This window comes from Colletes gigas, unplaced genomic scaffold (assembly GCF_013123115.1).
Source record: "Colletes gigas isolate AHSC1104 unplaced genomic scaffold, ASM1312311v1 Colletes_gigas_Sc00001, whole genome shotgun sequence".
In the NCBI taxonomy this organism is placed as follows: domain Eukaryota; kingdom Metazoa; phylum Arthropoda; class Insecta; order Hymenoptera; family Colletidae; genus Colletes; species Colletes gigas.
This window is the reverse complement of record NW_025106630.1, coordinates 11989834-12005510: the sequence shown is the minus strand read 5'-3', so window position 1 is coordinate 12005510 and position 15677 is coordinate 11989834. Positions and strand designations below refer to the sequence as shown.

General features: G+C 43.0%; 2 protein-coding genes across 6 annotated transcripts in view; one reads left to right on the top strand and one right to left on the bottom strand.

Moving 5' to 3' along the window:
* Positions 1–6097, top strand: part of LOC122396283 (microtubule-associated protein Jupiter) — a 66154-nt gene extending 60057 nt beyond the window's left edge. For 4 of the 5 annotated variants that reach the window (XM_043394537.1, XM_043394547.1, XM_043394556.1 and 1 more), the window contains 2 exons: positions 2059–2145; positions 3910–6097. In XM_043394537.1, coding sequence (XP_043250472.1) covers positions 2059–2145; positions 3910–4091 — 269 coding nt within the window. In that variant the 3' untranslated portion in view covers positions 4092–6097. The remainder of the gene's footprint in view (positions 1–2058; positions 2146–3909) is intronic. The other variant, XM_043394566.1, reaches the window with a different exon arrangement.
* A 300-nt stretch (positions 6098–6397) lies between these two features.
* On the bottom strand, positions 6398–11477 carry LOC122396202 (probable DNA mismatch repair protein Msh6). Its single transcript, XM_043394395.1, has 21 exons — positions 11238–11477; positions 10940–11116; positions 10768–10859; positions 10636–10704; positions 10353–10553; positions 10144–10278; positions 9947–10082; positions 9589–9869; positions 9388–9513; positions 9234–9312; positions 8968–9155; positions 8721–8815; positions 8505–8660; positions 8274–8431; positions 8102–8190; positions 7750–8040; positions 7454–7669; positions 7193–7372; positions 6960–7137; positions 6738–6889; positions 6398–6657 (listed from the first exon to the last, which is right to left on the bottom strand). Exons 1-21 carry the CDS (start codon positions 11362–11364, stop codon positions 6400–6402), a joined length of 3384 nt encoding a protein of 1127 aa, XP_043250330.1. The 5' UTR covers positions 11365–11477; the 3' UTR covers positions 6398–6399.
* Between the last annotated feature and the right edge of the window lie 4200 nt (positions 11478–15677).

The window sequence follows — 15677 nt, the reverse complement described above, 5'->3', positions numbered from 1 at the left end:
ATTGTGTCGCGTTAAAGCAGTAAAACCGTAAGGTCTGATTAAAAACGTGATTCATAAATCGCGATAGTGACTATCTTCGAATCTAAGAATTCACGGAACCGAGTTCCTTTCCACTGTTATCACGTTTGCTCGAGTTCTTTACTTTAATCGTGCAAAACCGTTCAATTGCTAATGCAAATCAAATCTTGGAATTCTAAACGTCACGTAGAATCACGTTTAGCGTTTATTGTTTCTTATTATTCTTTGTTTGGTTTTACTTAGACTCGTAGAAACGTTAATTTCCCCCAGAACGAACAATCGAAGGTTCTCGGTCGATGGACGTTTTCCGATTTACAACAGGGCCTGCCACGATAATAGAAACACATATTTTGAGTTAGTCGCGTTATCGTACCTTAGCTGTTAAGTTAAAAGTCCGTTCACCGTAACACATTTCCCGCTTGCGACAAGTATTTCTCATCGGTTTCTCACGCGAACATCTTTATATTCTGCAAATGCATCAATAACTCTTTGTTGTTTTCCCGTTGTGGAATTAACGTGCACAATCTAAAAAGAATACTTGTTTGTTAAATCGTACGTGCTCGTGATTTAACCGTGTCGATCATTAACAAATTGCCAATGGACTTTTAATTGTTCCTATGATTTCACCACGACTGACGATTGCTTGGGTTTTACGTGTGACGATTTCGAAAATTTGTAAACAATTTGAGAACTACTAGTGGCTACTTTCTTTAACACGTATCTTTATTTTCTCTTCATTGGTATTTTAATTCGACAGAGCCCTATTTTCTTTTGCATTGATTATGTTTGCTTTTCTGTGCTTGCCTTATTTCACACAAGTATAGTATAGTACACTCTGTTTCTTTCTTATTTTTGTACTTGTTCTTCTCGCACGAACGCGTCCAAGATACCAAAATTTATTATAATTGCAAGGTTTCAACGATGGTGATCTATACGCGTTAAAATAGTTGATATTCGTTTAAAAATTACAAGTATTCTACTCGACAAGGGGATACCAGAATTAATTGGCTGCTGAAAATCATCGAAAGACTATCCCCCGCCATACTATTCCAGTTTTGAAACCATTAATGTATCGGATAAGCCTCTGTGATGACTCACAGGCCGAGGCAGCCATCTTTGAGAAAAAACCATAGGTGCCACCTGTACGGCTACCGATGCACTGCAATGCAACACCCACATTTACTGTAATTAAATTAATGGCCAATATTTATCAAGTATGCATAACTGTTACAAACACTATACACTTGATCAGCTCTGATTTTGATATACAACGTGATCTATGCTCATTGATCAATGCTTGAAAAGTGCTTCAAAGAGTCTGTGCATATCTTTTACAAAATTTTTACAAAAAGAACTCTTTAAATTCACCGTGATATATTAGAGCTACATTCACACGGTATTTCAAGACCTTTACTTGACCCGACCGTTTATCTGGATCCACTGCATTTCGACGTCCATAATATTGGTTACACGCGTCTCTATTTTTGACGTCATCGAGTGCATACGAAGGATATATTTCATAGGAGAAAGTCCCCAGCTCTGGCACCAATCAAGATCCCTTTTCCTCCGGACAGGCGTCTTGATTGATATTGGAGCTGGCGAATTTCCTCTCTCACGACATAAATCACTGTCCCCCGATCGTGCACGTGATCCAGAAACGTAATGCATCGGTCGTCGTTCAGACGGCGCAACTGGTTCCTTCCTAAAAATGACCGCCCTCTGTATCGTCGCGGGAGAGTTATTCTTAAAAAAACCGTTATCATTTTGTCGAGTAGGATACGCTGGAAGGGAAGCAGTTAACCTTAGTTCACGTCGATTTTGTGTGGGGAATTCTGGTGAAAGATATCTTGGACTGGTCCGTGCGAATAGGGCACGTGCACTAACACAATTACGGGTTACGGTTGTGGGTTTGCTACGGCGTGTCGGTGCATGGGGGTGGTGGTGGTGGTGGTGGTGAATTCTGGTACGTGTCGCTTTGCGTGCACCGGGCTGTGAACTGTCGTCCTCTGTGCCTTCCTACCCGCTCGAAAACCCCGGCAGGTGGATCATCCTGCATTTCGCGCAACCCGGTCACCGGAGACGGAGTTGACGTGACGCCCATGAGGCGCAGCGCACGAAGGTGTCGAGGTAACGTGTGTCACTATTTTCTCAGTTTTAAGCGACCACGGTCATCTTCTCTTTCAGCCTCGATTTCGATCTAGATGTCTTCTAACCTTCCCTCTTTTGTACCCCCTCTTCCTCGGGATACGTTCAATTTTTTTTACCATTTATTTCTGTCATGCAAATTAGGTAAAGAAAGAGCGATAGATCGCTCCTGTGCACCGCTAGAAACTATCAGAGGATCACATTTTAATTAGATATCTTTAATTTCAATTTGCACAATCTCGACATTCAATAAAGAACAGTCAGCGATCCTGTAATTGTTTTTGGCGGCGCAACACGGCCCATGGGAATGAAATTTGTTTATCATGTAATGTTTTAACCACCGAGTTTTTAACCTGTCGGTTTTTTCCTTTATTCAGCTTCCGTCAGCGAATGATTTATGTATTTTATTTTGCCGCAGAAGAAGAGGACTCGATCTAACCTTGATATTGTTATATAATTTGTTTTGTTTTTTATGTGTGTTGTTTTTTTTAAATGTATGCGTTAGTATTAGTTACAGTACTGGGATAGCGGGATAATCTTAACGTATAGCTAGTTTGGGTTTCTATTGAGAATAATTTTAGTTCCCCGAGAAACAACAATTTCGACAATAGTCCAAAGAGTAACAAAATTGCGTTTGGGGTACTATTATGGCTAAAATGAAAGTACTTCAAATTTGGCTTAAATAACACTTTGGTCTTATTGTCGGTTGCCTAGTGTCGCCCTCTTCGATCTTCACCCATGCTCTCCATCTCCACCTAACCTAGACTTGCTCGAATCTCGCTATGTTAAAATCACTATTAAAAATAGATTCTTTACACACGAGAGGAAACGAGTCACGATTCGAGCAATTCTACAGCCTTTCATAGGTCAACAAATAGTCTGTAATGGAACGGTAAGTTCATTGCCACATGGTAGACTAAAGTTCCTCAAAGTAGCTCACACGATACAAATATAGATACAGTACGAGGCATAACCGAACCAATTTTGTATAAATCGGTACAGTTATGCTCCTCACTGTATATTCGAGTGTTCTTTATCGGTGCATCGAACCAGCTGGTTGTTTCTTACAATTTTACGCTTAATTGCCTGTCGAGTAAATTACTTGTGTGCCCATGTTCCCATTTCGATCATGCGGATGAAGTAGATGAAAAAAACCAGCATGCCGTTTTCGCGTGAAATCCTTGATATCTCTATGACAGTGTTATAGACGCCTCCATCAGGCGTATGAAAACGTAATTCATCAAACGAATTCGTACTGCTATGCTAATCTTGTTCGAACGACACGGTATTTTTATACGCCTGACAATTATTGCATGCCACTGGTATAGAATCGATCTGCCCAGAGGATAGAAATCATAGCAACGAGGAGAATCGATTTCCGCGTGGTCACCGAAGACAAATGTACAAAAGGTGGATCCTTCGTACTCAAATAATCCAAATAGTAGCGTTCTATCAGATTCATTATAATAGTGCCATAGAGAAGGATACAGCGATGCCCTAAGGGATACTCGTCCGTAAAATCTTTCCGCAAAAGTGTGACTCGAGATCTAAAAAAGAAATTTCCTACAGTAGCAACTTCGAAAGACGTTCATGGGTTCCTCGAAACGCGAGTATCCGTCAAGGTATTGTTGTACTTCGCGTCGTCGTTCACAGCGTGTTTTCGGTAAATTGAATCGTTCGAGGAAGAAGATGGCGGCTTCCTCGGCCCCCTAGCGTCCGTTTTACGAACGAAACTGTTCTTCGCAGATGTTAATCCGGTGACTGGCGCGGGTTACACGGAATCACAGAACAACGGGCCAGCCGTGCAAAACGGAACATCCAGCTCGAACTCCAGCGTCGGCGAGAAATCAAACGACTCGTCGCCGGCCGCGAAGGCTCCGGTCCGTGGCCGAGTCCCTCCCGGTGGATTCTCATCCGGACTCTGGTAAAAGTCTGCATCGGGATTAAAACCGCTCGTCGGCATCCTCCTCCGCGCGCCGTTAACCCTTTCAGTGCCCGACAATTCGACCAAAAAATACTCTAAATGCCATCGACCCACCAGGACGATTCCGAAACGTTATCGAAGAATTCGTTCTTCGCGTTGCGCCTCCGCGCGTTTGGAGGTTAGGAAAAAGGAAGAGCGAGTGACGACGACGATGTTTTTTTTCGAGGGAACCGTTCATCGCGGTTTTGCTTCCTTCGCGAGAAAATTCATTTGACAAAATTGTTACTTTTTTTTTATCGTGTTCGCGAGATATTGATTCTAGAGTTGTTTATTAAACTCTGCTGTTTGTCGTGTTGTTCTCGAGCATTGTGTCGGGGCGATTCGAGCCTCCAGCTTGGAAAACCCGTATGTTCGTATAACATATTTGTATCGTTTTTACATGCTGCAGATTCGTCATCGCGAATCGCCCTGCACGAAAGTTTAAACATTGACTGGTGTTTCGTTTGTTCGTTTCGCTTGTATTGTTGTATTTATTAATTGTTGGTTTGCTCGGGTGTGGACGTGGGCGAATTGGTAAATTGGTATCGTCGAACGAGTTGCAACGGCACTAAAAGGGCTGACAAAACGGAAGGAGGGAAGAAAGGGTCATGCGAAATTTAAAGAAAACGAGCAAATGTCATCCTCTTGACGGTCGAATCTTAGGTCCCATTTGCCGAGGCGGGTTAAAATAGTCGTTCAGTTTTACGGAAAACATCATTCCCCAAGAATCTTCGTTCCCCGCAGTTTTGTAAATGCGTAACTTTTAAGATAATAATAGAACTCGTCGTTTTTTGGATTTAAAAAAAACAAACAAAAAAAAAAAAAGAATACGAAGGGCGTAAAAGATAGTAATTCGAACGATGCCCTATTTTCGAGAGACTTTGTCCACGGGTACGGTCGTGGTTGATTCTTGAAACAACCGGCACCTTTCTAATTATTCCGAGACCGTGTCCGCTCGATATCGATGATCTTCTTGAACCGTTAATCCGAAATTAGAACGCCGAGAATGAAACGAAAGGATTGAGGAGAAGGGGGAGAGAGACAGAAAGACAGAAGAAAGTAATTTTTGGATCGACTCCCGTCGGATAAGGGTATAACCTATAAAATTTTATGACGCGAGATCTTGCGATGAAGAGCGCCAGGAAGACACGCTTCTTAAATTAGACTGCCATCGGTTGGTATTTTCGATAGGGAAATCGTACTAATTGATGATAAAAGGGAATTTAACGCGAACGTCCAGTTAGAACGAGAGAGCGTGCTCGACAGACGACATTTAATATTTAGATAACGTTCGATGAAAACCTCGGAATTGTACATTAGAAGTAGGCATATGTTATTCGAAGAAAATAAAAGTACATCCTTGTAACCCATTAAAACAGTCAAGTGCTTTCTTAATTTCCGTGCCTTTTTAATCGTATATATAGTTTTCTTCTGCATGGCGGCATGCTCGATTTTAGGAAGAGAAGAGAGAGAGAGAGAGAGAGCACGGTTCCTATTTTTCTTTAATCGTCGATAAGAAACGGCTTTTCTTTACGCACCAAGATGCGTAATTCATATTTACGCCGAAATACAACTTGCTAATCGTATGTAGGAAGTTACACTCAAATATTCATACTCGCTCGATTTACCAACGTAACGAAATAACGATTATTATTTCTGTCTATTTATCGCTCCGCACACCTACGGTCCTTCTTAAATAATAATATTAATAATAATTAAAAAACATAGAATTCTATCGGATGTATTGACAATATTCGTTTAGAACTTCGCTACCTTGCTTATTCTTTATTTCACGACATACAACGCATAAGGATTATATTTATTTCACGGCAAGACTCGTGCACGCACGATTATTTCTTACGTTTCCGAAACGAAATTTTGTTCGTCGTTTGGTGTGAGTAAAATTACATTGTTTGTATCGCATCGTATTCGTCATAAGTAGCCCTTTTGTACTCTGGCATTAATTAATAAAATTTTGTAAGCAACAAAACCTCGTCCCTGTCTTTTATTTAAACGTGCTTGTAACAACATCGAACGATACTCTGAAAATACATTGGGTTCGGCCAATTCGATAACGGACGTGAAATAATTATGCAAAGAAATGTAATGTTGCAATGTATCTGGAATTATTATTAATGGAAAAACCTTTTAATACAAAATATAATAGTATAAATACAAAATACAAAAATATAAACTTGCAAATTACACAACACGAAACACAACATGAAATCGATCACAATTTAATACTTAATGAACAAGCTTGCAGTATGATTTTACATTGCAGCAATCAGGTCTCTTATAGCTGGTCCATCGGCTTTGCATACAGCGGCGAAGAAGTGTTTCTGATTGGTTTCCTGCTCGAGCTGTTTAGAAATTTCATGCGCCCGATTTGTGATTATGGATGGCACGCCAGCTAATCGAGCAGCATTGAAACCGTAAGATTTTGGACAAGCTCCTTCGCTAAGCTTATATAAGAATGTTACAGTTTCCTGAGTGATTTCATCCTCTTCCTCGTTCTCCACCATACACGCCTACAAAGAAATTAAAATCAAGTGGTTTTATTTCATCTTGAACCTAAGTACGCTTCACCGAAGACAACCATATGACGTACCATATGAGCCAATGTAACATTTTTATCGTTTTTGTAATCTTCTACCAGAGAATGGTAATGCGTCGAGAATAATGTGCGACACTTTAGTTTTGTAAGCGCGTTTACGACTGACGCAGCTATGGCTGTACCATCGTACGTTGATGTACCGCGACCTGCGATTACACGATAGTATTAATATTTTCGTAACTCCATCGTCAGGATTGTAATTAAACATTTCCTTACCCAATTCGTCCAACAAAACTAACGAGTACGGTGTAGCGTGTTGCAATATCGCCGAGGTTTCGCTTAGTTCGACCAAAAATGTACTCTGACCAGCTAGTATATCATCGTTTGCTCCTAGCCTCGTAAAGATACGATCCACTATTGTGAAACTACAAGAACTTGCCGGTACGAAACTTCCCTGTAAACGATCCAAGTTGATTTTCTGTATCGCGTCTCTGTTCGATAAAACGTACCATTTGTGCCATTATCGTGAGAAGCGCGACTTGGCGCATCAGCGTCGATTTACCGCCCATGTTTGGCCCAGTCAAAATCACGAAAGAAGCAGAATCCCCGGATCCCAACAAAGTATCATTAGGTATGAAATTATCTGAATGACAGCATGGATGTCGTCCGTCTCGCATATCAATAAATATCTATCAAAAATACGCGTTCAAATAATGTTCGATATGGCACTAGTTTTGTAAATAACAATAGTGAAATCGTATTAAAATTACATTCCCATCCGTGCCATCGTTGACTTCGGGTATACACATCTCACCGCTGAGAGCATATTCGGTTAAAGAGATTAGAACGTCCAAGGTACTCAGTTTATAAATGGCGGAGTTCCACATGTCATATTTTTCGCTAAACTGTGCAAATATTCTGCTGTTCAAATCCTTCAACACTTTATTTCTGTGTTCTTCGGCATTTATTTGACGACTTAAAAGTTCCTAGCGATGGTGGTACGATTAGTGTAAGTTAAATATTTCTTACCTTTCAGTTAGAATGCTATTATTGAGAAAATTGAAACCTTTGCCTCGGCGGTGTAATAACGCCTGAATCCTTTTCTCTGCGACTGAAGTTCGAATCCAGAACCAACTTTCTTTACTTGCGAGTCCGGAATTTCTATTTGATAACGTTTTTTATCCGATCCGTGATACGTCACTTTCACGCCAAAGTGCTGTCTTTGCTTTACGAGGTACTGTTCCGCATCCTTCTTCACTTCCGCAAGCTCCATTAAAACGGAGTCGTATTCAGAGTCGACTCCTTCTTTCGGAACGATACAGCCTTCCTTTTTAGCTTCTTCGTGATCGAACGCGGACTGAAATATACATCGCGAGTTCATATTTTGTCAAATGCTAGCTGTTAAAAATAAACTTTACCTTAAAATAATCTAAAGTTTCTCTTAACGAAGGAAATTCACCATCCGGCTCCACTTTAATGTATCGGCTTAACAAACCACTCTTGAAATCTAAAAGGCAATAATTCACTAGTAACAGAATAAATTAAGCATATCAAGTTACACGATTCACCCTGTATAATCAATGTACGTACCTTCGAATAAAGCAACTACTTTTAAGACATCCTCAAACCCATCCAGAATATTAGTAAAATCTAGAATCTTTCTCTTTGAATAGGTTTTACCCTCGAACATAATTGCTCTGCCATCAGGATGATTATTCATTCTTGCCAAATTTCCATGACCGTGAATCCTATAATTACAGGGTTTGTACAGTGAACCGTACGTATCTTAACCCTACAACCTTTTTAAATAATTCGACTCACTTGCTTAATAATCTTTCTAGATCCGGAAGACCGGCTAATATGCTACGAGCAGTCTGTACCGTATCTGAACGATCCATCAATTCTTGAATAGCTTCTTGACGTTCGATTATAACATCTTTGCGGCAGGATGGTCGACAGATCCATTCGCGTAATAATCTGTAACGAAGTAAGTTCGATCGAAACAATACGAAACTAATATTTTCGCTTAAAACATACCTTTTCCCGAACGCGGTACAACAACGATCTAATGTTTTCATCAGAGACCCTTCGCCAAAAATTCTCAAGTTGTTAATAGTGACAGCATCTAAAACCTGATAATAATATATAATTATAATAGGGAGAACCCAAAAGCAGCCGTCTTGATGTCGCTACGATGTTTCAGAAGTTATAACCTACCTAATGAAACATTGTAGCAACATCAAAAATTGATAAAGACATGTAGGTAGATGAAATTTCTAAGTACCATATTATTTGCAAATTTAGTGGTCTTGGAAGGCTCGCTCGAGAAATCCGGTGGAACGTACAATTTGAATCGTCCTCGAGACAACAATTGTTGCTCGAGGAAGTATTCTTTGAGTAGATAAACGCATCCCCCTAAAGCATGCACGGCTAATTCTTTGTCATCGTCTGGAGTTAAGCCTAAAGAGTCGCCTAAATAAAAGAGAACAAATGTACTGATAAAAATGAAAGCTCAGGCTTAGAAAATATGCATAAAAAAAGAACATTTACCTTCATTAAGAAATGGCTTCAAGCCTGTAGGCCATGAAAAACTAGAATCTGATTTAAAGTATTCTCCCTCGTGGAGATTCTATAAATTGAGAAAAAAATCTTTAGGAATAAATAGTAGATCGAGATTATTGAAATAGAGTAGTGTTATGCATACTTTCAATGTGGTTGTAGACGACCAGAATTGAGATTCGCGTAGAAGTGGTTCTTTAATGCACGCTGCTAAATTGTTATTTAAAATTTGCAATGTTTTTTGAGACAAATTACCACGTTCGTATACAACCTAAAATGAGACGAATGAATTTTAATTTGGCAAATTTTAATCTGGAATATATGCTCGCGAGGAAGAAGACCTTACATGAACTGGAGGATAATGAGCAAGTAAGGTCAATATTCTGGAATTGCAACGGTCATCTTCGAATTGCCCAAGGATAAAATCCCCTATTGTTGTATCCAAGAAACATACTCCATAATGGGATAGGTTTGTACCAGATGGACGTTTTTCGACAAGAGACAATAGATAGTTCGAATTCGGTGTTGATGGTTCTACATCCAATGAAGTGAATACTCTTGTACCCTTGGTGCTTATTTGACAAATTTCTCTCTTAACAACCTTGTCATACTTTGTTGGCCTATTCACTAAACATTGTACATGGAATTGAATCGTGCTAAAAAATATAGAGCAAAATGAATGCAACATTTTTCTAGCAATTTACTTTTACTACACCGTTGTGTCATCATATCTGGATTCTCTGTCTGTTCCACCCTAGCTACTTTGTATCCTTTCTCTATAAGGCTTCCCGAGAAACGACCGTATCCGATTTCAGGAAATCCAGAATGTGCAAACTCTCCCTGTATCATCCCATTTATGTTGAACCATTGTAATTTTTGCAAAAGAAAAGATCATACTTACCCGCATATACGTGAGATTAAGTTCTTTGACTCCAGTGACAGCATCCATGTGGTACAATTCATAAAACTTGCCTACTTTAAAGAATAAAACACAGTCGATATGTTTGCTTTTCAAATCCCACCACTGTCTCATTGCCTGTAAAGATCATGCTATAGAAAATTCAATGTTTCATTGCTAAGTATCGAATAAAGTTAAATTTCCAATCTTACTGGGGTTTGTTGATTTAGAAAGTCTAAAGGAACATAAACTGTTTTAGGATCATAATTTGGATCATCTGGAGATTTTCTACTAATATCTTTTATTTTATTTGGTTGAAGAAAATCATACTTCAAATGTGGCCATGACTCTGAAACACTATTATTTGATCCTTGGTTCAGATTTTGTTGAGGTACTTTTATTTCTTTATTATCCTAAAGAAATTTAATTTAAGTTAATCAAAGATCAGATTCAAACTAGCTGGCAAAATAAAATAACACGCAACCATGAGCTTACTAATTTGGCAATTTTCTTTGTGCCTCCTTGATTTTTACTCCTTCTGTCATTAGGCAATTTCCTTTTCTTCTGAAATAGAGTCTGCAATAAGTAACCAAAATTGTATGTTTCAAAGCACAACTAAACTTTTACCTCTGGTGTTTCCTCTTCACTTTGTGTCTGTATTTCGCTTTCAGGGTCTCCTTCGCTGCCTGAATCAGATTCCTCTGACACATCTTTTGGATCTGCATAAAATTAAGTCAGAAACATTCCCTTCCTTTGCCATAATATTGGCAATATAGATCAAACAAAATTTTGTACAAACCGGGTTTAAATTCATCTCCAGAATCTTCTCCAGATTCTTCATCAGGTATGATCAATCTACGTTTTTTTGGCCGTACTGGTTCAACTTCTTCATCCTCTTCATCTTCCTCATTGTCTTTGTAAAGTTTTTTTCGATCTTCAACATTTTTATTTTCTTTGCCCTTATTTGGAGTTTTAGCTACATGCAATAACAAAGACTGCTTAAAGTAAGTTTCACTTTATAGTTTTTTCCAAGAGTTCGAGACACCAAATTCATTCTAAGTTGTTATAAATTTATTATAAAATATTTCGCGATATACCTGTGTTCCTTTGTTCCCTCGTTCTTTTCGGCGTTGAAGGTTTAGCTTCAGGCACCGGTTTATTATTCGGTCTCTTGTCAGTTTTCGGTGACTTGAAATAATTATACAACGTGTTTACCTTCGACATAATTTCACTAATACAACAAAACAGAAACCGTAATTATATTCGAAATTCTTCCGCCGAATGTTTCTTTACGACGATAACGTCCTCGTGGTTAAGTGGATCAAAATCCTGGCAAAATTTCGGTTTTCATAAAATCATTAGGATTTCATAAGTATAACATAGTGACAAATATTAGGAATTTAATCTTCCTTCTGGTATGGCCAAGTTCTAGAGAAACGTTTACTTTAGGGACCAGCGGTGCCACAAAAGCACCGACGGTGCCCTACTCACACATGTCAGATCACGCGTACGTGAGCTCGTGGAGTTTCGGAGAGTCGACAAAGGCAAACTGACACATGCCCCCTTCCTCGATTCTCCGAAGCTGCCCGAAGTAATTTCGGACCGTCTCATGGGAGTCGAGAGAGGAAGGCTCATTTGCCTTCTCGCACTTGAACAACTAACATTCGACCTCACGTCGACGGCATACGATTCCAAGTCTCGACTGCCCAGCCTCTGTTGGCCTCTCCTGACCTCCGCTTATATTTCTGACGACGTATAACGATTACTACTGAATTCTGCCTGCCTCCCCCGACCTTTCCTGACCGCTGCTGACCATTCCTCATACTTCTGACAACGTATGACGATTACAACTTGCTATTAGTTGCCCCCGCTGGTCTCTGCATGCCACTGCTTGCTACTGCTGGCCTCCACTAGCCTCCGCTGGCCTCTGCTGACCACTGCTGACCACCCCTGATACTTCCGACAATGTATAATGATTCCTGCTTGCCCCAGCCGGTCTCCGCTTGCCTCTGCATGCCTCTGCATGCCTCTGCAGGCCTCTACTATCCCCTGCTGTCCCCTGTTGACCACTGCTGACCACCCCTGATACTTCCGACAATGTATAATGATTCCTGCTTGCCCCAGCCGGTCTCCGCTTGCCTCTGCATGCCTCTGCAGGCCTCTACTATCCCCTGTTGTCCCCTGGTGACCACTGCTGACCACCCCCGATACTTCCGACAACGTATAATGATTCCTGCTTGCCCCAGCCGGTCTCCGCTTGCCTCTGCATGCCTCTGCATGCCTCTGCAGGCCTCTACTATCCCCTGCTGTCCCCTGTTGACCACTACTGACCACCCCTGATACTTCCGACAACGTATAATGATTCCTGCTTGCCCCAGCCGGTCTCCGCTTGCCTCTGCATGCCTCTGCATGCCTCTGCATGCCTCTGCATGCCTCTGCAGGCCTCTACTATCCCCTGCTGTCCCCTGTTGACCACTGCTGACCACCCCTGATACTTCCGACAATGTATAATGATTCCTGCTTGCCCCAGCCGGTCTCCGCTTGCCTCTGCATGCCTCTGCAGGCCTCTACTATCCCCTGTTGTCCCCTGGTGACCACTGCTGACCACCCCCGATACTTCCGACAACGTATAATGATTCCTGCTTGCCCCAGCCGGTCTCCGCTTGCCTCTGCATGCCTCTGCAGGCCTCTACTATCCCCTGCTGTCCCCTGGTGACCACTGCTGACCACCCCCGATACTTCCGACAACGTATAATGATTCCTGCTTGCCCCAGCCGGTCTCCGCTTGCCTCTGCATGCCTCTGCAGGCCTCTACTATCCCCTGCTGTCCCCTGGTGACCACTGCTGACCACCCCCGATACTTCCGACAACGTATAATGATTCCTGCTTGCCCCAGCCGGTCTCCGCTTGCCTCTGCATGCCTCTGCAGGCCTCTACTATCCCCTGCTGTCCCCTGTTGACCACTGCTGACCACCCCTGATACTTCCGACAACGTATAATGATTCCTGCTTGCCCCAGCCGGTCTCCGCTTGCCTCTGCATGCCTCTGCAGGCCTCTACTATCCCCTGTTGTCCCCTGGTGACCACTGCTGACCACCCCCGATACTTCCGACAACGTATAATGATTCCTGCTTGCCCCAGCCGGTCTCCGCTTGCCTCTGCATGCCTCTGCATGCCTCTGCAGGCCTCTACTATCCCCTGCTGTCCCCTGTTGACCACTACTGACCACCCCTGATACTTCCGACAACGTATAATGATTCCTGCTTGCCCCAGCCGGTCTCCGCTTGCCTCTGCATGCCTCTGCATGCCTCTGCAGGCCTCTACTATCCCCTGCTGTCCCCTGTTGACCACTGCTGACCACCCCTGATACTTCCGACAATGTATAATGATTCCTGCTTGCCCCAGCCGGTCTCCGCTTGCCTCTGCATGCCTCTGCATGCCTCTGCAGGCCTCTACTATCCCCTGTTGTCCCCTGGTGACCACTGCTGACCACCCCCGATACTTCCGACAACGTATAATGATTCCTGCTTGCCCCAGCCGGTCTCCGCTTGCCTCTGCATGCCTCTGCAGGCCTCTACTATCCCCTGCTGCCCCTGGTGACCACTGCTGACCACCCCCGATACTTCCGACAACGTTAATGATCCTGCTGCCCCAGCCGGTCCCGCTTGCTCTGCATGCCTCTGCAGGCCTCTACTATCCCCTGCTGTCCCCTGGTGACCACTGCTGACCACCCCCGATACTTCCGACAACGTATAATGATTCCTGCTTGCCCCAGCCGGTCTCCGCTTGCCTCTGCATGCCTCTGCAGGCCTCTACTATCCCCTGCTGTCCCCTGTTGACCACTGCTGACCACCCCCGATACTTCCGACAACGTATAATGATTCCTGCTTGCCCCAGCCGGTCTCCGCTTGCCTCTGCATGCCTCTGCAGGCCTCTACATCCCCTGCTGTCCCCTGTTGACCACTGCTGACCACCCCCGATACTTCCGACAACGTATAATGATTCCTGCTTGCCCCAGCCGGTCTCCGCTTGCCTCTGCATGCCTCTGCAGGCCTCTACTATCCCCTGTTGTCCCCTGGTGACCACTGCTGACCACCCCCGATACTTCCGACAACGTATAATGATTCCTGCTTGCCCCAGCCGGTCTCCGCTTGCCTCTCCATGCCTCTGCATGCCTCTGCATGCCTCTGCAGGCCTCTACTATCCCCTGCTGTCCCCTGTTGACCACTACTGACCACCCCTGATACTTCCGACAACGTATAATGATTCCTGCTTGCCCCAGCCGGTCTCCGCTTGCCTCTGCATGCCTCTGCATGCCTCTGCAGGCCTCTACTATCCCCTGTTGTCCCCTGGTGACCACTGCTGACCACCCCTGATACTTCCGACAACGTATAATGATTCCTGCTTGCCCCAGCCGGTCTCCGCTTGCCTCTGCATGCCTCTGCAGGCCTCTACTATCCCCTGTTGTCCCCTGCTGACCACTGCTGACCATCACTGATGCTTCCGACAACGTATAACTATCACTACTTGTTACTGCTTGCCCCTGCTGGTCTCTGCTTGCGCCTGCAGGCCTCTACTGCCCCCTGCAGGCCTCTACTGCCCCCTGCAGGCCTCTACTGTCCCCTCCGGACCCATGCTGACCCCTGCTGACCCCTGCTGACCACTGCTGACCACTGCTGACCACTGCTGACCGGTGCTGACCTTTGTTATCAACTTCTGACATGATGTATAAGTATTCAAACCTTGTATAATGTAAATCTATGCAATAAATGATATAATTTAACAGAATTCTATGTGTTCTCATCATTTTTACCTTTCTTTTCCTCTCCAAATCATTCCCTTAGTTTTAAGAGACCGTTTTTCAGGTTAAAATTGGATTCTCAAAGTGTCCAGCTCTCGTACTTGTTGGCAAAATCGAGAAATTCATTTTTTTCGTGGAAAAGTTTTTGCTCGAAAATTTCGCCGATTTCCGAAAAAGTCCTGAAACAATTGGGAAGTCCTGAAACAGCTGGAAAGTCCTGAAACAGCCGAAAAGTCCTGAAACGCTTTGGAATTTTGAAAGTCCTGGAACAATTGGAAAGTCCTGAAACAGCCGAGAAGTCCTGAAACGCTTTGGAATTTTGAAAGTCCTGAAACAGCCGAAAAGTCCTGAAACGCTTTGGAATTTTGAATGTCCTGAAACAGCCGAAAAGTCCTGAAACGCTTTGGAATTTTGAAAGTCCTGAAACAGCCGAAAAGTCCTGAAACGCTTTGGAATTTTGAAAGGCCTGAAACAATTCGAAAGTTCTGAAACAGCTGGAAAGCCCTGAAACAATTGGAAAGTCCTGAAACAGCTGCAAAGTCCTGAAATTTCTGGGAAACCCTGAATTTTTGGCAAAGTTTTGAGTTTCAGGACTTTCCAGCTGTTTCAGGACTTTTCAGCTGTTTCAGGACTTTACAACTGTTTCAGGACTTTCCAATTGTTTCAGGACTTTCCAGCTGGTTCGGGACTTTGAAAGGGGTTCAGGGAAACCAAGTTTCAGGGGGTCTTATAACTAA

Bases quoted from the DNA above. Each gene is read 5' to 3' on its own strand.
- LOC122396202 (XM_043394395.1), bottom strand. From the start codon at position 11,364: ATGTCGAAGGTAAACACGTTGTATAATTATTTCAAGTCACCGAAAACT. The intron at 9,313-9,387 runs GTATGCATAACA...CTCAATTTATAG, and splicing joins CGTCTACAACCACATTGAAA to AATCTCCACGAGGGAGAATA. The intron at 7,670-7,749 runs GTTTCAATTTTC...CACCATCGCTAG, and splicing joins ATTACACCGCCGAGGCAAAG to GAACTTTTAAGTCGTCAAAT.